The 23,811-nt window shown below is 47.3% G+C and overlaps 1 protein-coding gene across 2 annotated transcripts in view; it reads left to right on the forward strand.

Moving 5' to 3' along the window:
• The window catches only part of MYO18B (myosin XVIIIB), a 250,375-nt gene that overhangs the window by 76,641 nt on the left and 149,923 nt on the right, over positions 1-23,811 (forward strand). For both annotated transcript variants that reach the window (XM_013063542.2, XM_045081486.1), the window contains exons 18-21: positions 1,532-1,691; positions 3,823-4,006; positions 4,790-5,000; positions 8,376-8,485. In XM_013063542.2, coding sequence (XP_012918996.1) covers positions 1,532-1,691; positions 3,823-4,006; positions 4,790-5,000; positions 8,376-8,485 — 665 coding nt within the window. The remainder of the gene's footprint in view (positions 1-1,531; positions 1,692-3,822; positions 4,007-4,789; positions 5,001-8,375; positions 8,486-23,811) is intronic.

A 23,811-nucleotide genomic window follows, 5' to 3' on the forward strand; every position in this document is an offset into this window, starting at 1 on the left:
GGGACCGTGGGCTCCGAAGGCCTCGTGGAAGTGTTAGATGAAAGGATATGTCACTTCACCAGAAGTGTCCCTTTCAGATAACTTCGGTCAGCCCTGGGTCTTGACCACAGTGGACTTCCAAGAGACCACACACCCTACAGCACCCACATCACTCATGCATCAGAAGCCCTCAGACTCCCAGACGGCGTTTGCTGTGTACGGAATTCTGAGCAATGTGGCTTTCTCGTTTCCTTGCTCCCTGCAGCAGAGAGGTGGCAAATTGCATGGGAGGGAAGGACTCAGGACCCTAGAATGCGCTGAGGCTTTGACACTAGGAAGATGGGAACTCATAGAAATGTAGAAGACAGACAGGAACCGAAACAGTACTACCGCACCTGAGAGTAATTGGTCTGGGACCATTACTCCACCTGAGAGCATCTCTGCGATCAGAGTGATTGATTAGTTACTAGGGCTCCTCTCTTCGCTCCTCCCTTCCTTCCCTCCGTCCGCACCCTCCCTCCCTCCCTCCCTCCCTTCTTTCCTCCCTTCCTCCTTCTCTTCTTCCCCTTTCTTACTTTCCCTCCCTCCCTTGTTTCTTATCTCCCCCCCTTTCTCTCTCTCCTTCCCCCCCCTCCCTCGCTCCCTCCCTTTCTTCCACAAGCACTTCGGGGACTCCATTCATGTACCAGGCACCATGCTGGTGTTAGGAATACGGACACGAAGGCTTTGTGGCCCCAGACACTGTCACAAGGTTGAATGTAAGAAAAGGTTGTGACACCCACTAGGGCTTACTGAGTGACAACCAAGGCCCAGGCACTATGCCAACGTATTTCATGCACATTATCTCCTTTAAGCTTTGTGCCACCCAGGGAGGCATGTATAATTCACAGTTTACAGAGGAAGAGACTGAGGGTCAGAGATTTAGGGACTTACCCCTGCCACAGAACAGTAAGTCGTAGTGGGAGGATTTGAACACAGGCCCGCTCTCGCTCCTCCAAACCCCTTCCTCCCACCCTGTCCCTTGCAGTCAAGCGTGTGTCAGCATCTCCCAAGAGTGTGCTGTGCGTTTATTTGGTTGGTACCATTCAAGACAGTTTTCGGTGGCACACCCATATTTTCAAAATGCGTAATGATTATGTTTTTATTTCCATGACTATCAGAAAATACAGCGTGCACACCCAACCTGCCATGCAATGCTTCTTTATAAAGGGACTTACCTGTTTATAAATGTGTGTTGATTCAAACAAATATTAAGTAAGCAACAACCCAGGCAGTATGCGGGTATGGCAAAAGATCATGACGATTGTGCGCACTGATTGCATGTGGGAAAGAGGTATCCTGTGTTTAAGAAAGCAAGGAGGAATCGAGTCAGTGTTGGAAAGAACGCACAGACATGCCTACAAAGGAGAGGGGTGGGTGCCCAGAACTGTGAGCTTTGGCTCTCTGGAAACATACTTAAGTGGAAAAAAATGTGTTTTTAGTGATGACAAGCGATCGCAGAGTGTCCCCCACACCCTGCACCCCACCACTCACATGCTATGTCTGCCTTCAGGGACCTCTGCCTTTCGGTCCTGTGAGCAGCCCCTCCAGTTCGAGATCTTCCACCAGCTGGGCCAGGACCCTGTCCGCTATGACCTCGCAGGCTGGCTCCACAGAGCCAAGCCCAACCTCTCAGCCCTGGACGCCCCACAGGTGCTGCAGCAGTCCAAAAGGTGAGCCTGGCCGGCGGGGATTTGGACCGGCTTCCCCACTTGGGCCATGCTGTCCCAATAACTCAATGACGGAGGGTCCGTCCAGCAACCCCGTCCCCAAGATCCGATGGACCGTGGGCTGGTACAGGACAAAGGCCAGAAAGCCAAGACTTCTTCCTTTGGCTGCTTGCCTTTCATTAAGTAGCTGGGAGATGATGTGACTGGAACGATTTTATGGACATCCTAGAACTAGGGGGGGGTCATAAAACAGAAGCAATAATGTTTTGTGGTGTTAAAAAAAAAAAAAATGCACACCGCCTTCCCTGATGGCCTGCTCAGAAAATGCTGGCGGCAAGGGTGGCTTGCGGGCCACAGTTACTGGAAATGCTTCTGTGGGTGTGTGCCTGTACCCTCAAGTTTATAGGCTGATCCTCCCAGCTTCGCTGCTGGAACCCTGCAGGGGCAGAGCTAGGACACCAGAGAGAAGCCGAGGGCACCAGGGAGGTGCTGGGGGGTGGGGTGGGGTGCCAGAAGAGGGAGGTGATCCTTACTGACCACCCATGGCAGCGTGCCCTATGTCAGGATAAATGCCCGCTAAGTATCTTGTTAATCCTTACCACAACACTGCCTCCTTAGCCCCATTACACAGATGAGAAAACTGAGGCCCCAGTAGGCACAGTGGCCCTCCTTTGATCATACAGCCAAAGAGTGGCAGGACTGGGGCCGACTTGAGTCTATGTACGTGGTCCTTGCAGAAGTTCTCAGCCCACGATGGTGCAGGAGAGTTCAAGGGCACGTAGTTCCTGAAGGGAGAGCACACCGGGGGGTGGGGTGGGGGGGGCTGAAGGAAGGTCCATGAGCATGGAGGGCCAGGGGACCTGAGTCAGGTCCCAGCCTTGCCCCTCCTCACCTGGGTGACTGTGGGCAGTCACTGTTTCTCCTTTGTGTTTGTTTGCTTGTTTGGCCTCCTTTCCCATAAAAGAAGCCTGTGTTAGACCAGGCTGCACAATCCAGTGAATACTACACAGCTTTGGAGTCAGGCAAATGTTCAACTTCTGCTTTCACGGCTTTTAGGCTGCATGATGTGGGCCTCAGTTTCATAGAGAAATGGGAGGTTCTGGTGGCATAACATAGCTGAGGGCTTACAAAGGAGCCTCTTCTCCCTGTACTAGGAGGTGGTGCCCACCTCCTCCGGGGCCCTGACCTGCCCTCTCAGAGCTCCTGCTTCCGGGATGGGGGGGAGCTCCCCCAGGTCTGCCCCAGCTTTTCATTTCAATACCAGTGTAGTCAAGCCATTATGAATCTGTGCATTCTGCCAAGAATTTAACCACTCCAAATACCTTTGGATCCTTTGGACGAAGATCCTTACTAGTTTGGATAGTCTGAGGAGGCATAGAGGGAGGCAGATAGTGGGGCTGCAGGGCTGGGGCTGGGGCTTGGCCTGGATGGCAGACAGTGATTGAAATTGCCTGCATGCTTTCACTGGAGGGGAGGGGGCTGATGGGACCCGGGAGGCATGCGAGGCCTTCTCTGGTTCCCAGCCCTGTCCAAGGGCGCCACAGGACCTCCCTGGAGTTCTTCGTCCTTATCGGCCCAAACAAGAAGGCAAGGCATCTCAGATTTCTCAGAACAGACACTTGGGGAGCCTTGGCCCTATAGCTGTGTGTTACAGGGGTGCCGAGGGAAGGCCCTATCTGCCGCTGGGCATCAGGCCGGGCACTTCACCAATGCTAGCTTGCAGGGCCAGAAACTGCCTCTTCAGTCTGTGAGTTGTTCTTTCTTGCATGAACTGTGTGGCATAAACACCTACTGTGTGCTAGGCCTGCTCTAGAGAGAACCCAGGTGCCTTTGCTCCGTAAGCAAGCGCAGGCTCGGTGGGATTTCCCCAGGCCCATCGGTAACGACTGACATCCAGTAGGTCTTTTCACTGTTCTTGCTGCTGGAAAATCAGGGGAGGGAGGAGCCTGGAGAAAGAAGCGGTGTTCGCCACCAAGCAAAGGCTTGTCTGGCAGAAGGGACTGAGGGTTAAAGTGTGGCATCTGGGAGGTGTGATAGAAGGGGAGGGTTCAGGAAGTAGGTTCGCAAGAAGCAAGGTGGGGCCCATTCCCCGTGAGCCCCTAAGTTCCTTTCTCCTTCCCCTCCTCTCCGTCAGGGAGGAGCTGAGGAGCCTGTTCCAGTCCCGGGCCAAGCTGCCCACCGTGTGCCGGGCTGTGGCCGGCCTGGAGGGCACCTCCCAGCAGGCCCTGCAGAGGAGCTGTGCGGTAAGGAGGGCATTTGCCAGCAGCTTGGCCGCTGTGAAGAGGAAAGCCCCGTGTTCCCAGATCAAGCTACAGATGGTAAGCGGGAGCCCTGTCCCCATGGAGCCGTAGCCAGTGCCCTTCTCCAGGATGAGTTAGCAGCCCGCATCTGCCTCTCCCCTCCTCAGCGAGCCTGGAGGGGCAGGTTTCACACTGTGCTCTGCAGAGGAGGGAGCTGAGGTTCAGGGCAGCAAAGAGACATCTTCCATCAAGTCCCTGATCTATCCACGTCTGAGACCAAAGCCTGGGCTGCTCTGCGTTGCCTTGGGCAGCTGTGGGAGGTTCCTAGGATACTGACCCTGGTGACAAATATCCCAGCTATTCCAGCCCCCCTGCCTTCCTCAGCTCTCAGATGCCTTATTTTCATCACAAGGCTCTCTTGGGGGGAGGGCAGCAGGATCTAGCACTGGCTGGGAACAGGTGACCCAGACACATTCATCCAGTAACAAATGAGGGCGCTGTGACTGGTCAGTGGTCAGGCTGAGTCCAGAAGGTGGACTACGGGAAGAGCAAGTTTTGAAAAAGACCTCACAATGTATTCTACAGGAAGAGCCTATAGGCCTAGGTCCTGGGTTCTAGCTTGCCTCTTCTGGGAGGGGTCTGTGGGACCTGGGGCCCTCAGTCTCCCCATCTGTTACAAGGGCTGTTATAAAGTTCCCCTTTTCCTCTTGAGTGTGAACCAGGCTGTAGATAGGCGATCCTTGGCATAGAACTTGGGGACCCCCAGAGATGCCCAGGCTAGGCTGAGTGGATGCTAGGGGAGCGTCTCTGTCCATCGTACCCCAGGGCAGCGGGCCTTGACCCGTCTCCTTTTGGTCCTAGGACGCGTTGACCAGCGTGATCAGACGGTCTCAGTTATACTTCGTCCACTGCCTTGCGGTGGCGAGCGGGGGCAGGCAGGGATCTCTGACCCCACTGCAGCCTGGTAGAGATAAGCCAGGGACAGGTGAGCCCCTGCCCTTGGACATCCCCGCGCTGAGGGTGCAGCTTGCCGGCTCCCACATCCTGGAGTCACTGCGTCTGCACAGGACAGGTAAGAGACAGCCAGGGAGTGAGCACCTGATGTCTGAGTCCTTGAAGCTTGCAAACTGGTAGTAGCCAAGGGATGGGAGCATTATGTGCTACATGCCTCAGCTTTCCACGCAGCGTCCTATTTATTCTCTAAAGTAATGAGCCTGTGAAAGGGAAGCTGTGGTTACAGATGAGAAAAAGGAAGCTCCGAGACGTGGAAGGACATGCTCAAGGTCATACCTTGGTGGGGGCAGGGCAGAGCCAAAGCACCTATCTCCTGAGTGACATGTGTGCTCCTGGAAAGCTTGGGTTATGTCTGGCCCACCTTCCTTTCAAAGGCAGGTGTCCAGGGAGCTTGTATGTGGGGATGGAGAGTGAGATTCCCATGGTGAAAATACCTTGGTCTTCAAGATGCTCAGCCTGGTTTGAGAACTCAGGTGGGAACACATGACAGGGGCCTGTGCTGCCATCCGGAGATGCAAGAATTCCCAGATGCCTAGAGGAGGGGGCTCCGTGCTTTCCCTGGGGAGACGGGGGCAAACCTCCGGGAGGAGGTAATCTCTTACTTGGGTCATGATACAGAGTAAGCAGCTGGCGTCTGGGAGGTAGAATGTGAGGCAGGCAGATCAGCATATGCAAAGGCTCAGAGGCAGGGAAGAGCTTGGATTTTCCAGGGACTGGGGTTCAAGATGCACAGGGCACTTGTGGCTGATAAGGCAGGCCACATTTGGAGGTTTGGTTTTCAGTGGGTTGAGGTGGGGGGTTGGCCAGGGGAAGATGCGCTTTGAATCAGAGGAATGAAATCTTTAGGTCTCTATTTTAGAAAGCAAGCATGTGCCTGAGCTGTCCATATAGCTCATCTCAAGAGCTGAGTTTGTGCTGAATCCTTCGGATTCTTTTCTGCCTCTTGGACCCCAGATGCTGCTGCGTGGATTCCCCTTTCTGACATTAGAAAGGGCCCAGGCACGGTCTCTGCAGAGGATGGGGTGGCTGGGGCTGGTGGGGAGCCTGGCAAGCTGAGCACCTGTTCGTTGAACTTCTCTGTGGCTGACTTCACCTGGCCATGGCCCCGTCCCCTCCCACCGCATTAATAACCAGCCCCCGGAGCATCAAGAATTTGACAGAGAAGCTGGAAGCAGCTGGGAGCAAAGGAGAGACCCTCACTTCTCTGAGCGTCTCACTGATTTTTTTTCCCTCCTGCTTGCATGACCTCAGGTGAGGGGTGACAGATAATGTCACAGGAGAAGAGCAGAATGGTCACAATCATGCCCAATTGATTCTGTCCTGGCTGGCTGGCAGGAGGAACTGGGCCTTTGCAGACACTCTGGACTACCAGTTAGAACCCCCGTGTTCCTGCCTGGGCCAGCCGTCCCCACCATCTCAGCCTTGGGTCCTCACTGCGGTGTCTGCCCTCTGCCTTCTCAGTGCAGTCCGTCTGGGGCAGGATGAAATTTTCCAACCATGTAAAGATTTGATGTTTCATGATAGTTTCCACTGTCTGCCTCCGAGGCCTGGTCAGTTCCTCATTTTTTTCCCACTCCAAGTGTCTCCTGTCTCTTTTATGCCGTGTAAGAGAAATGTATGTGTGCACACAGATACATGCACCTATCCAAAATTTATGAATTTGAATTCACACACATATCATGCCTCTGTGTGTTTATCCAAGTGCACACATGACACACGTGTACATGCAGAGTATTGAATGTCTACGACATGCTGGTACAGCATTAAGACATCTACTGACTGCTGTCATTCTTACGGAGCCCTTAGCCCAGTGCCTGGCATATAGCAAATTTTTTAAAAATCCTTTGAAATAATCCTGTGTGACATTTCCCACATGCAGCCTGGTGGGCAGGTCAGACCTTGGAGCTGGTCGGCTTGGGCATAGCTGTGGCCAACCCCTGGCAAGTTCCTCGATCATGCTTCTCTTTCTGCCCTAATTGTTCAGGTCCCAGGTTGCTGACAGGCAACTTGATGAGTTCGTAAGAGACTAACATAGAAGAGTTGCCCAGATGTGGGAAAGCCTCACTGCGTGTTAGTGTCTTATACATACCTGTCACTGGATTCAATCCTTATGGTTACCTTGTGATCAGATCCTGTTCTTCGCACCTGATATGAGTGAAGAACTTGAACCTCAACAAGCTGAGGTCATTCATGACGGGTCAGAGGGCTTGTAAGAGCAGAAATGGAATGGGAGCCCGGATCAGTCTGACCCAAATGGGCGTGCTTGTGACCTCCCAGTCCCTGTCTCTGAGTGGTCAGTCTCCTGGGAACCTGGCCTGAGGTTTCTTCCCCCAGGAAGGCTTCCTGGATTCACCACACATACCCACCACTATCATTCTGCCTCATGGTTCATGCATTTGGGCTTCTTGTGAAGTCTCAAAGTGGGGTCAGATTTTGCCAGACCTTCTGTACCATCTCCCATCTGGCCAGTGAAAGGGTCTTTTTGAGGCCCCCTTGTATCCAGGACCAAGTCCAAACCTTGAGGCCTGGAATTTGACTTCATGTTTCTTTGAGATTGGGTCCCTGCTCATCTTTGACTTTATTGTTGGCTACTCTCTACTGGATTACTGTCCGGGTCTGAATCATAGCCAGGGGAGTTACTATCCATACCACTTTGGGCTAGATGACTTGAACTCTCTGGGCCTTAATTTGCACATCTATAAAATGGGTCCAATAATGGAGGCCCCTCAGTGTCTATAATGCAAGGAAGTTGTTAATCTAGCGTCTGGTGCACAGAAGTGTTCACTAAATGCTGTTTTTTGCTATGACAAAAGAGACAGTCTTGGTTTCCCCTCTCTGGCCCCCTCTGTCTTCCACACCCAATCCTGTGGCAAAGCTCTTATGGCTCCTTCAGAGGTCTGCTCTAATGTCACCTCTCGGGAGCTTTCCAGAAGGGTGCACATGTCCATCCTACATGCTAGATTTAAAACAAACAGACAAAAAAACCTTTGAAAATACCCAATGCAGCCTATCCATGTAGCCTATGGGGTGGTCATAAATGGTAGACAAAAAAAATTGTTCCCATTGTCAAGGAAGTTTTCAGCAAAGCCGATCTGGCATCTTCCCTGCAGTGGTCCAAGGAGACTTTTGACATAGGCACACAGTGTGACCCTCCAGGGGCAGACAAGAGTGCTGCTTTTTCAAGTGTTCAGTGGAGCATTTTATAGGGTTTGGGTACTGGGGAACACATTTGTAAAATGCTGATTGAACCCAATCTGTTAAGTTGACAAGTGGGGAAACTGAGGTCCCAAGAAGTGAGTCTACTCAGCAAGTTTACTGACAGGCTGGGAGCAGGGCCGGGGCTGCCTGCGAGTCAGGACCCGGGCTGGTCTTCTCACTTGGACTCCTATTCTTCTGCTTGCTCTGGCCTCGCCCCCACCTCCCCTCCCACCAGGCTACGCTGACCATGTGGGGCTCCCTCAGTTCCGCCGGCAATTCCAGGTGCTGGACCCTGTCCTCATGAAGAAGCTCATGTTGGCCTCCGAGGGAATAGACGAGAGGAAGGTATGTGGGACAAGAGGGGGTGCAGGGCCCTGGGTGCTTCTGTTCCAGAGGGATTGCCCCGGAGGGGCATCTGGACCAGCAGGGATCAGAGACCCGGGCCTAGGGGCAAAAGTGAGGCAGAATGAGGTTTGTCTCAGGCCCCTGCTCCAGATTGCACCCCCCCCCCGCACTGTAACTTAGGGATGGCCTCCTGAAGCCCTGCGTGAGGAAGTGTGGGAGGACACTATTAAGGCCACGAGAAGAGTGCATGCACACTAGAAGGTCCCCAAGCCAGATGAAAAGCCACACTTTCCAAAAGGAGTTCCACTCAGCACCAGAACCCCAGGGTAGTCTGTGAAAAGAGAACTTCACAGCCCCAGTGTTCAGGAAGTACTTCACACCAGAGCCCCCCCCCCCCCACATCTTAGAGAATCATCATGAATGTTGCCTCAGGACTTTTGCACTAGCTCTTCCCTCTCTCCGGAGCACTCTTGGCTGGTGCCATCTTGCTATTCAGATTCTGGCTCAGAGCTCCTCACATCGTCCTGTTCTAATGTGCATGTAGCCCTTCCCTCTGAAATTGTGTTCATTTCTTACATGCTTTCTGGCTTAGGGCAAGGGCTCAATAAATTGTCCATTGAATGAATGAATGAATGAACGAATGAATGAATACAAATGCATCACTTTATATTTCTGCCCCGGTGTGTTTCCTTTCTCCAACTCCACCATAAACCCCCATGGCTAGGACCTTGTCTTTATGCTAATGTCAAGCCATCGATAGATATTTTTGCCAGGAATGACCACTGGTCGGTCAATGATCACAGAGCCTTTTAGAATTTGCAAAACCTGCCTCCTCCTGACAGCCTTGCAAACCGAGAGCCATTGTTTCCCTCTTCCAGATGAGAAAATGGAACCTCAGGGAGATGAATTGCCTCTCCCGAGGCCACACAGCCAAGCATTTGTGGGTTTTGTCTGTGAACCCATGTTTGTGGCTTCCAGGGGGGCAGCTGAGAGAGCAGAGCTCCAGAGTCAAACAGGGCCGCCATTTGCTCCCAACTGGGGCTGTGTGAACGTAAGCGAGCTGTGACATCTTTCTGTCTCAGTCTTCTCCTCTGTAAAGTGGACAAGACAATAATGCCTCCCTGTAGAGAGTGGTTTTTTTTTTTAAATAGTTTATTCATTTGACAGACAGAAATCACAAGTAGGCAGAGAGGCAGGCACAGAGAGAGGGGGAGGCAGGCTCCCCGATAAGAGAGAGCCTGATGCAGGGCTCGATCCCAGGGTCCTGAGCCGAAGGCAGAGGCTTTAACCCACTGAGCCACCCAGGTGCCCCTGTAGAGAGTGTTTTGAGGATTACACGCAGTGGTGGAGTTCATGGGCTCAGCACGGGGCTCAGTGTACATGAACTGTCATCATCATCATGAACGTCAGTACTGGATCGGGACCCTCTTGCAAGACCAGAGGGATGGCAACTGAGCCACACAGACCTCATGTTCACAACCCCATTGAGACTCCACCTGCAGGGGAGTGTGCCCCCATGTCTCTGAGATCATTAGCACTGGAACACTCAGTCGGAGGGTCATGAGGCAAGAAGAGTAAATGGGAGTCCCAATTCTTAGGTCCTTCATGGCTTTTTGCTGTGGTAGAGACCAGGGCACAGGTCCCTTTCTGCCGACAAGGCAGGGCCTTCTACATAGCCCTCCTAACTCACCATAGGGAGGGGACATCAGACCCGACTGGTGTGGTGCAGGGAAATCCCCTCCCTTGGTGGCAGCCCCTTTAGAAAGTCCTGAAGCTGCCGGGCTTGATGCCACCAGCCAGTCTATACCAATCTTCATGTGGGGTTCCTTGTCCTTGGTCACCCCCCACTTGATCTGTGTCCCGAGCATCTGGAATGGAGCCATGGAAAAGGTCTTAGGCTCTTCTGCAGTCAAAAACAGCCCGATGTGGGGTGTGGGGGAGTTTGCTGCGGGGGCAATAGGTAGAGCATATGGTAGCATGCTATTCTGGACGACTCAGCGGTCCTCTGTTGTAGCCAAACCGAAACCACCTCCATACGCATGCTGGAGGGCCTCAGAAAATGGAAAATTACAAGTGGAATGGACTTGGCTGGGAGTTTTCACTTCTTCTCATTCTTTTTATTTGCTCACAAATTTCATTTGCTACAGCATAGAATTTTGGTAGCAACAAAAGGAAACACCACCCTGCTTCTTATGAAAAAGCTGATAAATATTCATTTTCCAGGCAACGTGATACACCATGAATTATACATGAACACGTGCTTGGGTGGGCAAACTGTCAGCTTCTGTGTGCAAAGCAGTTAAGACCTCAGGATTTCAGAAGACAAGTTTGACAGTGAAGAAAGGTCAATATGGTCATCAGACACTAGATGGCAGCAGAGAGAATTCATTGGCAGGGTGTGAAAGGGGCCCTGATGAGGTCCCCTGTGGGTCTAATACGTGGCACCCCCATGGGACTCTTTCCTAACAATGGACACTCATTTGGTGGGCACCTGCTGGATTCTTTGTGTCCCTTGAACAAAAAGGGCACATGCCTTGTACCATGTATGCGCAAACTCATTGCAACACAGGCACGAGGTGAAAAAATTTCAGATGCTTCGCCTGAAATAGACCTCAAAAGATAGAGTCTTCCCACTCTGGGAATTATCCCCATTTTGCAGCAGAGGCAACTGAGGCCATCACTGCCTAGCCGGTACTGATGGAGCTGTGATTTGAACCCAGGCTTTCAGATTCTGCGCACAAGGCTTGCTTTCTTTTTTTCTTTATTTTGACTATTGTAGCCCAGTACACACGGCATCAGATTTATCATTGTAGCCATTTTTAAGTGTCCGGTTCAGTGGGATTGAGCACATTCATTTCGTTGTGCAAGCATCACCACCGTCCATCTCCAGCACCTCTGTTGTCTCCTAAAACTGAAGCTCTGCCCCCATGAAACACGGACTCCTCATTCTCCTTCAGCCCCTGGCAGCTGCCATTCTGCTTTCTGTCTCTATGCAATTGATAGCTCTACCTCGTATAAGTAGAATCACACAGTACTTTTCCTTTTGTGATTGGTTGATTGCACTTCGCAGAATTCCCATAGATTCATCCATATCTTAGCAGGTGTCAGAACCTCCTTCCTTTTAAAGATGAGTAGTATTCTGTTGTGTGTATCTATGTGTGTATCCTTATCCATCTGTCAATGGACCCTTGAGTCACTTCTGCCTTTTGGCCATTGTAAAAAATGCTGCTAAGAACATGGGTGTACAGATAGCTCTTGGACACTCTGCTTTCATTTCTTCTGGGGTATATGCCCAGACATGGGATTTCTGGGTCATATGGTAATCCCGTGTTTAATTTTTTGAGAAAAATGCCACACTGTTTTCCACAGTGGCTGCCCCATTTTCTATTCCCACCAACAGTGCACGTGGGTTCCAATTTCTCCACACACTTGCCAGCACTGGTTGTTTTCTATTGTTTTGGTTTTTGTTTTGATGGGAGCCATCCGAAGGCGGGTGAAGTGGCATCCCACTGTGGTTTTTATTTGTATTTCCTCGATGATCCATGAGGTGGAGCATCTTTTTGTGTTCACATAAGACTTTTGAATGGGAGCCCTTTGAGGATAGGCAGGGGGTCTAGTGAATTTCTATACAGAATATGCCATCTGTAATATGTTAATTTAAAATCATTATCTTTGATTCCGTTCAGCTTTCACCAAGTGTCTGCTTTGCATTAGGCCCTGTGCTGGATGCCAGAGATACTGGGATAGACAGAACATGGTCTCATTGGGTGAGGGAAAGACTCAGGCTCTTTCTATGCAGAACAATGTCTTTGGGACACCCCAGGGAACACCACTAAAATGTTTGATGTTTGCAGTCAGGGTGGGGGGTTATTCAGGGAAGACTCCTCAGAGGAGGTGATGATTGAGCTGAGCCCTATGGGACAATTTGGAGGAATTAGATAGGAGAAAGAGTGAAGACAACCCATACTGTGTATGGCATGTGCAAAGGTCCAGTGGTGAGGATGCATGGCTTGTTTAGTATGGCTGGAGCACAAAGGATGCCATGCATCAAGAAGAGAGACTGAGGGTATTGTCAGGGCCCAGACTAAGGATCCTTGTTGGCAGGACGAGAGAATCTGGGCTTTATCTGCTGGCCAGTGATGGTCAGCTGAGAAGTTATTGGTAAGGGCATGGCCTAGAAATCTGATCTTCATTATTTGAACTGGCTTAAGCAAAATGATGAAGGAAGTCCTGTCCACTCTGACCTTCTGTGGTCTGGTCTAGGGAGTGGTATCCTCACTCCAATCTCCAGATGTTTAGGCTGTCCCTGTCCTATCCAGACACCCAGGCACATGCTCAGTTCTCCAAAATGATCCTGTCCCCCGATCTGATCACCTTAGGTCTCATTCCTCTCCCCTAGGTTATCCTGTTTAGCTAAGATTATGCAGCTGCCTGCACTGAAGCCCACCCAGAATGACCACAAATGGTGGAATCTCAGGCAGGTCACTCAAGGAGTTCTGTTAGCTCACCTTGGCCATGTCCCAGCTTCTGGTCTCTTCGATCTTTCTGCTGCTCAGGCAGGACTTGCCCAGTCTCCTCGATCGATGTGAGGAAACCCCAGGGCCTGCCCTCTTCTCCTAGAGTGCTGAAGTGTTGATTGATTTTAACCAACAAAATCTGTCCCTGCAGGCGTGATCTGAAGAACACAATTAAGGGATGTCATCTATCTTCTTGATGACAGCCACTCTTGTTCCATTTCAGACCTTTGTGGACACCCCCAATTTCCTCTGAATTTGTCTGAGCCCCTCTCTGCTGGGGAGGGACCCCTAGGAGCCCAGGGCTAGGAGGGGGAGCTGCCCACTGAGCATTGCTGAACCATTATTCAGGCGTTCCCATGGCCTTAGCCCCTGCAATGTATTCACTATTCTTTTGTTGCCCACCTTACTGTCTTCCTCAAGTTGGGGTTTTCTGTTTTAATAATTGTACACATTTTCCATTCATTTTTTAAAAGATTTTGTTTATTTATTTGAGAGAGAGAGAGAAAGAGGGAGAGAGAGCACAAGTGAGCTGAGGGACAGAGGGAGAAGCAGGCTCTGCTCTGAGCAGGAAGTCCAATGTGGGGGTTGATCCTGAGACTCTGGGATCATGACCTGAGCTGAAGGCAGATGCTTAACCAACTGAGTGATCCATGTACTCCTCCATTCGATGTTAACCAACCCAACTGCATGAGTGTGTGTGTGTGTGTGTGTGTGTGTTCACACAGCATTCTATAGACAGTTATGAGCATATGCAGTTAAATAATAGAGACATAGTCCCACCCTTATGGGTTGATTTGATCATTTTTTCAGTGGTTGAAAGCATGCAGTTTAGAATCAGACAGACATGTACTCAAATCCTTGTTTATGCCATCTCTCCATTCATCCTTACCCCTTTTATATCTGATAGCTGTATGAACACGGACAACACTCCTAGGGCATAACAAAGTGCCTGGCACCTAGAAGGTACACAACAGATGGCAGCCATTGGGCCATGGTGACCACTAGGTCATGTTGTGTGTTTCAGGAAAGAGGCGCTGTGCTCTCACACCCAAATGGCTCCCCGAATGAACATTTGATTCCACAGACACAGATTCTTGACACCATCCTACTTGCCAAGGTGTGATTTGGGGAAGGATTCCCATCCCTGGCTCTGCATTATTCCTGGAGTCTCTCATTGCCTTTCTGGCATGTCCAGGTTAATGTGAGAAGTCAGACCACATGCTTATTGGATGCATCCTTGTTGAATATTGGAGAGAAAACTCTTTGCAATATTCTAGGACACAACAGGGCTCTGTAAGTGGAGGCCATGAGCTAGGCTTCTCCCACGTGGTTCAAGGACTCATAATCTGAGCCTGGGAGGGTGAAGGGGAAGGATGTGTCATCACTCCACAGAGCCCAGGAGGACCTGGTAACCTCTGAACCTCTACCAGTTATTAGGACTTGCTATAGTGGATCATGAGTCAGGCATGAGTGAGAATTCTGCATTATGATAGTTGCTTGGAGGTCTATGTTAAGGCACACATTGAAGCCCATGAAGGGTTTCTACTGATTAATTTTTTCGTTTGTTTCCTTGAGAGCTTAGGCCATCACTTTCCAATTTCTTTTTATGTTTGATTTTTTTTTTTTTTGGTTGAAGACTGGACATTTTAGATAATACATTATAGTATCTCCAGATTCTGATCTTTCCCCAATTATTTAGTAATGTACGTGGGCTAGATTTATGGAGTCTGCCTTCCCCACGGTATGAGGTTATTGATGTCTCTGCTTGGGTTTTTCAGTCCTGTTTTAATTATAAATCCTGGATTCTTAGGGGCTGCCCCTTTGTCAGCAGAGCGTAATGGATGGCACAGGTTGTAATCAAACACTGTGAATCTGGGAGGCTTTCCCTGATACAGATGGAGCTATATGTGGGTTGAGAACTGTAGTCAATGGTCAGACACTCACCGTTGTGCCACAGATTGGATTCTTTGGCCCTTTCACAGATTTTCTGTCTGTGTACATGACCTTGCCTTTAGATAGGGACGTGTTGATAGCTGGGGGTTCTCTCACCTGGGCCTGCATGTAGCCTCAAGCCTGTGTGTGACCTTCCAGATGGCAGGAACATGGGGGGGCTTGTCAAGGCCCACAGGGCTGTCCATTCCCCATGTGCCTTCACCAAGTTCATGGCTGGTCAATGTCCATTGCTTGCTCCAATCCAGATAACAATTTCAGGCTTGCTGTGCTATTGACCCTCTCCATTTCTTTGCTGCCACGATCATTACTGTTTGTGACAATGATCCTGGGTGGGGAATTTTCCTGTTCTTAGCTCCATCTAAGTGAGCCCCCTCTGGCAACAAAGCCACTGGTTTTTACAGCTTGCCTCTCCCTGGGTGCATTACCATAGTGCAAGGGCTTGGTGGGGGACTGGGACAGCCCTGGTGGAGGTTGTTGCAATCTCCTGCTGTTCTTAACTGAGATTGAATAGCTGGGGTTTTTGGGTTTTTTTTTTTTTTTTGAACAAATGAGTCTCCATTTGTTGTATCCCCCTCGCTCAATTTCCAGAGTATTGAACTTGTTGCTTTCAAAAATTGTATCCATTTTTAAAATTAATTTATTTTTTTAATAAACATACAATGTATTTTTATCCCCAGGGGTACAGGTCTGTGAATCGCCAGGTTTACACATTTCACAGCACTCATCATAGCACATACCCTCCCCAATGTCCATATCCCCACCACCCTCTCCTGTCCCCCCTCCCACCCTGCAACCCTCAGTCTGTTTTTTGAGATTGAGTCTTTTATGGTTTGTCTCCCTCCCAATCCTGTCTTCTTCATTTTTTCTTTTCCTACCCCCCCTACCCCCCACATTGCATCTCTACTTCCTCATATCAGGGAGATCATATGACAGTTGTCTTTCTCTGATTGACTTATTTTGCTAAGCATAATACCCTCTAGTTCCATCCATGTCATTGCAAATGCAAGATTTCATTTCTTTTGATGGCTGTGTAGTATTCCATTGTGTATATATACCATATCTTCTTTATCCAGTCATCTGTTGATGGACATCTAGGTTCTTTCCATAGTTTGGCTATTGTGGACATTGCTGCTATAAACATTCGGGTGCACGTGCCCCTTCGGAGCACCATTGTTTGTATCTTTAGGATATATACCCAGTAGTGCAATCGCTGGGTCATAGGGTAGCTCTATTTTCAGTTTTTTGAGGAACCTCCATACCGTTTTCCAGAGTGGTTGCACCAGCTTGCATTCCCACCAACAGTGTAGGAGGGTTCCCCTCTCTCTGCATCCTTGCCAGCATCTGTCATTTCTTGACTTGTTAATTTTAGCCATTCTGACTGGTACGAGGTGGTATCTCATTGTGGTTTTGATTTGTATTTCCCTGATGCCGAGTGATATGGAGCACTTTTTCATGTGTCTGTTGGCCATCTGGATGTCTTCTTTGCAGAAATGTCTGTTCATGTCCTTTGCCCATTTCTTGATTGCATTATTTGTTCTTTGGGTGTTGAGTTTGCTAAGCTCTTTATAGATTTTGGATACTAGCCCTTTATCTGATATGCCATTTGCAAATATCTTCTCCCATTCTGTCAGTTGTCTTTTGGTTTTGTTAACTGTTTCCTTTGCTGTGCAAAAGCTTTTGATCTCGATAAAATCACAATAGTTCATTTTTGCCCTTGCTTCTGTTGTCTTTGGTGATGTTCCTAGGAAGAAGTTGCTGCGGTTGAGGTAAAAGAGGTTGTTGCCTGTGTTATCCTCAAGGATTTTGATGGATTCCTTTCTCACATTGAGGTCCTTCATCCATTTTGAGTCTATTTTTGTGTGTGGTTTAAGGAAATAGGCCAATTTCATTTTTCTGCATGTGGTTGTCCAATTTTCCCAGCACCATTTGTTGAAGAGGCTTTTTTTCCATTGGACATTCCTCCCTGCTTTGTTGAAGATTAGTTGACCATAGAGTTGAGGGTCTATTTCTGGGCTTTCTATTCTGTTCCATTGATCTATGTGTCTGTTTTTGTGCCAGTACCATACTGTCTTGATGATGACAGCTTTGTAATAGAGCTTGAATTCTGGAATTGTGATGCCACCAACTTTGGCTTTCTTTTTCAATATTCCTTTGGCTATTCGAGGTCTTTTCTGGTTCCATATAAATTTTAGGATTGTTTGTTCTATTTCTTTGGGAAAAAATGGATGGGATTTTGATAGGAATTGCATTAAATGTGTAGATTGCTTTAGGTAGAATAGACATTTTCACAATATTTGTTCTTTCAACCTATAAGCATGGAACATTTTTCCATTTCTTTGTGTCTTCCTCAGTTTCTTTCATGAGTACTTTATAGTTTTCTGAGTATACATTCTTTGCCTCTTTGGTTAGGTTTATTCCTAGGTATCTTATCATTTTAGGTGCAATTGCAAATGGGACTGACTCCTTAATTTCTCTTTCTTCTGTCTTGTTGTTAGTGTTAAGAAATGCAACTGATTTCTGTGCATTGACTTTATATCCTGACACTTTACTGAATTCCTATACAAGTTCTAGCAGTTTTGGAGTGGAGCCTTTTGGGCTTTCCACATATCATATCATATCATCTGCAAAGAGTGATAGTTTGACTTCTTTGCTGATTTGGATGCCTTTAATTTCTTTTTGTTATCTGATTGCTGAGGCTAGGACTTCTAGTACTATGTTGAACAGCAGTGGTGATAACGGACATCCTTGCCATATTCCTGACCTTAGCGGAAAAGCTTTCAGTTTTTCTCCATTGAGAATGATATTTGCAGTGTGTTTTTCATAGATGGCTTTGATGATATTGAGGTATGTGCCCTCTATCCCTACACTTTGAAGAATTTTAATCAGGAAGGGATGCTGCACTTTGTCAAATGCTTTTTCAGCATCTATTGAGAGTATCATATGGTTCTTATTCTTTCTTTTATTAATGTATTGTATCACACTGATTGATTTGTGGATGTTGAACCAACCTTGCAGTCCTGGGATGAATCCCACTTGATTGTGGTGAATAATCCTTTTAATGTGCTGTTGGGTTTTATTGGCCAGTATTTTGGTGAGAATTTTCGCATCTGTGTTCATCAAGGATATTGCTCTGTAATTCTCTTTTTTGATGGGATCTTTGTCTGGTTTTGGGATCAAGGTGATGCTGGCTTCATAAAATGAGTTTCGAAGTTCTCCTTCCATTTCTATTTTTTGGAACAGTTTCAGGAGAATAAGAATTAGTTCTTCTTTAAATGTTTGGTAGAATTCTTCTGGGAAGCCATCTGGCCCTGGACTTTTGTAGTTTGGAGATTTTTGATGACTGTTTCAATCTCCTTACTGGTTATGGGTCTGTTCAGGTTTTCTATTTCTTCCTGATTCAGTTGTGGTAGTTTATATGTCTCCAGAAATGTATCCATTTCTTCCAGATTGTCAAATTTGTTGGCGTAGAGTTGCTCATAGTATGTTCTTATAATTGTTTGTATTTCTTTGGTGTTGGTTGTGATCTTTCCTCTTTCATTCATGATTTTATTTATTTGGGTCCTTTCTATTTTCTTTTTGATAAGTCTGGCCAGGGGTTTGTCAATCTTATCAATTCTTTCAAAGAACCAGCTCCTAGTTTCGTTGATTTGTTCTGTTGTTTTTTTAGTTTCTATTTCATTGATTTCTGCTCTGATCTTTACGATTTCTCTTCTCCTGCTGGGTTTAGGCTTTCTTTGTTGTTCTTTCTCCAGCTCCTTTAGGTGTAGGGTTAGGCTGTGTATTTGAGACCTTTCTTGTTTCTTGAGAAAGGTTTGTACCGCTATATATTTTCCTCTCAGGACTGCCTTTGTTGTTTTACAGATTTCGAACCGTTGTGTTTTCATTATCATTTGTTTCCATTAATTTTTTCAATTCTTCTTTAATTTCCTGGTTGACCCATTCATTTTTTTAGAAGGATGTTGTTTAGTCTCCATGTATTTGGGTTCTTTCCAAATTTCCTTTTGTAATTGAGTTCTAGCTTCAGAGCATTGTGATTTGAAAATATGCAGGGAATGATCTCAATCTTTTGCAACCGGTTGAGACCTGATTTATGACCCAGGATGTGGTATATTCTGGAGAATGTTCCATGTGCACTAGAGAAGAATGTATAAGCTGTTGCTTTGGGATGGAATGTTCTGAATATATCTATGATGTCCATCTGTTCCAGTGTGTCATTTAAGGCCTTTATTTCCTTGTTGATCTTTTGCTTAGATGATCTATTTCAGTGAGGGGAGTGTTAAAGTCCCCTACTATTATTGTATTATTGTTGATGTATTTCTTTGATTTTGTTAATTGGTTTATATAGTTGGCTGCTCCCATGTTAGGGGCATAGGTACTTAAAATTGTTAGGTCTTCTTGTTGGACATACCCTTTCAGTATGATATAGTGTCCTTCCTCATCTCTTATTATAGTCTTTGGCTTAAAATCTAATAGATCTGATATAAGGATTGCCACCCCAGCTTTCTTCTGATGTCCATTAGCATGGTACATTGTTTTCTACCCCCTCACTTTAAATCTGGAGGTGTCTTCGGGTCTAAAATGAGGTTTTTGTAGGCAGCATATTGATGGGTTTTGTTTTTTTATCCATTCTGATACCCTGTGTCTTTTGATTGGGGCATTTAGCCCATTAACATTCAGGGTAACTATTGAGAGATATTAATTTAGTGCCATTGTATTGCCTGTAAGGTGACTGTTACAGTATATTGTCTCTGTTTCTTTCTGGTCTACTACTTTTAGGGTCTCTCTTTGCTTAGAGGACCCTTTTCAATATTTCCTGTAGAGCTGGTTTGGTGTTTGCAAATTCTTTCAGTTTTTGTTTGTCCTGGAAGGTTTTTTTTTTTTTTTTATCTCTCTTTCTATTTTCAATGATAGCCTAGCTCGATATAGTATTCTTGGCTGCAAGTTTTTCTCATTTAGTGCTCTGAATATATCATGCCAGTTCTTTCTGGCTTGCCAGGTCTCTGTGGATAGGTCCACTGCCAATCTAATGTTTTTACCCTTGTATGTTACAGACTTCTTTTCCCGGGCTGCTTTCAGGATTTTCTCTTTGTCGCTAAGACTTGTAAATTTTACTATGAGGTGATGAGGTATGGACATATTTTCATTGATTTTGAGGGGCATTCTTAGCATCTCCTGGATTTTGATGTTTGTTCCCTTTGCCATATTAGGGAAATTCTCTACAATATTGCTCTCCAATATACCCTCTGCACCCCTCTCTCTTTCTTCTTCTTCTGGAATCCCAATTATTCTAATGTTGTGTCGTCTTATGGTGTCGCTTATGTCTTGAATTCTCTCCTCGTGATCCAGTATTTGTCTCTCTTTTGCTCAGCTTCTTTATTCTCTGTCATTTGGTCTTCTATGTCACTGATTTATTCTTCTGCCTCATTTATCCTAGCAGTAAGAACTTCCATTTTTTATTGTACCTCATTAATACCTTTTTTAATTTTAACTTGGTTAGGTTTTAGTTGTTTTATTTCTCCAGAAATGGCTTTTATCCCTCTGGAGAGGGTTTCTCTAATATCTTCTATGCCTTTCTCGAGCCCGACTAGAACCTTGAGAATCATCATTCTGAACTCTAGATCTGTCATATTACCAATGTCTGTATTGATTAGGTCCCCAGCCTTCGGTACTGCCTCTTGTTCTTTTTTCTGTGGTGAGTTTTTCCGCCTTGTCATTTTGTCCAGATAAGATTTGCTTTCTCCTCCTCTGGAATTCGCTGTTCTCCTTGGTGAGTGAAGTTGGTCTTGGCTGGGTTTCTTGTTGATCTTCTGGGGGAGGGGCCTGTTGTAGTGATTCTTTGCCCCAGGTGGAATTGCACCGCCCTTACCAGGGGCCGGGCTAAGTAATCCCCTCGGGTTTGCTTTTGGGAGCTTTTGTTCCCTGAACGCTTTCCGTAGAGTTCTGGAGGACAGGAGTGAAGATGGTGGCCTCCCAGTTTCCGGCTCGGAGGAGCCAAGAGCTCAGAGTCCCACTCCTCAGTGCACCCTCAGAGAAAAGCGCCAAACTGCCCCTGTCTCCCCGGCCTCTGGTCACGCTTTGCTCAATCGCTCGCACTTGGAGAAAAGCGCCCAGTTGCTTCCATCTCTGTGGCCTCCGGCCATGCTTCTAGCTCACCCAGCCTGGGACCGGTTCAAGGTAACCCTGAGCTGAGAGCTCACCCCTTGACTTTGTCGCTGTAGCCAGCTTCCTGGCTCTAATACCTGCGAGATCTGCGACACTCAGCCACCCCCGGTCCTTCTGTGACCCTGCGGGACCTGGGTTTACGCTAACCCGCGTGGGCTTACCCCCGGTTTAGCCTCTGGAGCGATGTCCTTCTGTGGAGCAGACTTTTAAAAGTCCTGATTTTGTGCTCCATTGCTTTGCCGCTTGCTGGGAGCCAGCCCCTCCCCCCACGGTCTATCTTCCCGTCACTTTGGATTCACTTTTCCTCAGGTCCTACCTTTCAGAAAGAGATTGATTTTCTGTTTCTAGAATTGTTGCTCTTCTTCTCTTCGATTTTCCATTGGATTTGTAGGTGTTCGCAAATAAGCTGATCTCCTGCTACCTGGTGTCGTCTAAGCCTGCTACTTATCCGCCCTGTATCCATTTTTATCACTGTTTTTTGGGAGGAACAGAGGATCTCTCAAGCTCCTTCCTACACCGTTCTCTAAGTCTCACTCCTACATGCTACCTTGTGACCTCATTAAAGTTCCACTCCATCCTTGGATGATGGGATGTGATGACCCCATCTTGGAGAAGAGGACATGGGAGATCAGAGAGGATGTGTGGCATGCTCAGGGTCACACAGCCAGTGAGTAATGTTGCTGGAGAGGATCCCAGCATCAGAGGGCAGAGAACAAGCTCAGGAATCTGATTACCTGGAGTTGTATCTCCCTCTGCCATTTCCTAGCACGTGATTTCATCACACGGGACCTTGCTTTCTTTGCAAAACAGGCATCAAGTAGTATCTGTTGTGGAGGTTTGGAAATAAAATGAGTTATGTGGAAAGCACCAAGAGCCATACTCAGACTCAAAGCACAAGAGCTAACTTTTCTTGGAGCGAAATGGCCAACATGTTATTCTGCATTCCATGTGGGGAGAGATAACCTCCAGGGTCTGGATAATGAGAGTGGAAGAGCTGATTCCTTAAAGAGGAGGGACAAGGAAGGACTCTGTTACAGTAATCCGAATTCTTGCCCTGTCTTCCATTAGCTGGCTGCTGGGTAGCGATGGACATTGTGTGGAAATAAATCTGATCACTGGTAATTGACTTAAAAGAAGGCCAATTTCGTATGGCTCAATCTAAGAGTAATATTCATCATGATAACAATATGAGCAATCAAGTGTAAAATCACTTCCAAAGACATTTACACAGAGTCTTAGTTCACCAGGCCAGCACCTGTATGGTGCTGCCATTTTGGCAGCGAGGAAAATGAGAGCAAGAAGGATGGTTCAGGGCCTGCAGCTCCCTGTTCACTCTATCCTTTGGGTCGTAAGCTTTCTTACCTATAAAATGAGATGAACAAGACAGAATGCCTTTGTTAGGCCTGCTCTTGGCTACGCAGACATCTACGGGGCTCTAAGAAAGTGGGGAGAAGGGAAAGTATCCTTGGATATTGGGTGATTGGGAGCACCCTTGAGAAAAGGAGGCTTGGTTTGTGTTCTGTACACCTCTGCTAAGTTTAGACCAAGACTAAACCAGTAGGACTTACTCAAGGACTTTAGTAGGACTAACTCTTCATGTCTGTTGAGCACTTATCATGTGGGTGTGCCATGGAGTCTTCTGCAGGAACAACCACAGAACCTTCCAGAACAGATTCTGATATTTCTCCCTCATGTTTCTGAAGAGGAGTCTGGAGCGGAGAGCAAAGGGCTTGTCCAAGGTCACACAGTTATGAATGGTAAAACCAGGCAGGATCTCCATCCAGGTGGATCTGCTTCCTCCAAATCCTGATTTTTTTTTTTTTTTTTGCTTCAAACATCTACTCTGGGTGTTAACACTAAGGTCGACTCAGAAAAATTTCATTGGCTGTAGGTTTCATTTATTTTTTATCCATCCGTCTTATTTTCAGTCAATTTTTATTTTGTTTTGCTCTTGTGCAGAGAGAAAAGATGTTGTGTTTTGGATATATTGGTTTTTATGCATTCTGCTGCCTATAGCTCCCTGGGAACATTTTTGGCTAAAATGTAATAAGTAAAACCACTGAATTGGGGGGAAGGGCATTACGGAATGTTCTTCCAGGAGGTCAGAGGAGGAAAATTGCTCTTAGATGATAGGCTTGGACCAGACTTTTAATAAGCTTTTTTTTTTTTTTAATAGTATCTTAGGAAATTTTCTGTGGTGCCAATGACCCATGGAACTGAAACTTATCTAGTAAATTACACGAGCCCTGAATACCTTTTGTTTCTTGAATGTGCGGTTACTTTTCTGACCGTTTATTCCAGAAACAGACTTATCTAGTAAATTACACGAGCCCTGAATACCTTTTGTTTCTTGAATGTGCGGTTACTTTTCTGACCGTTTAATCCAGAAACAGACTGTGATTTTCAGTAAATGGAAGGTCCACGAAGAGTGGCGTAGAGGGGAATCACAGGCACCAAGGAAGCAGGTGTGACCTGTATTTTCCTGAGGGTACACATTTCTGGCAAGGCTGTTTCAGAACCCGCATATCTTGATGACAAAGGAAAATCCCATGATATGGCTGTGATTTGGCCAAGGCTGCGTTCAGGAAATGTCTCTGAGTGAATTTAGGTCTCCTGCATGGGCCTGCCCTTCTCCTTCTGCTCCCCCACGACCTCCAAAGGATGGCTCCTCTCCTTGTTCTCTCCATCATTGTA

Source organism: Mustela putorius, unplaced genomic scaffold, assembly GCF_011764305.1.
Source record: "Mustela putorius furo isolate JIRA1106 unplaced genomic scaffold, ASM1176430v1.1 tig00000578_pilon_pilon_pilon, whole genome shotgun sequence".
Taxonomy (NCBI): domain Eukaryota; kingdom Metazoa; phylum Chordata; class Mammalia; order Carnivora; family Mustelidae; genus Mustela; species Mustela putorius.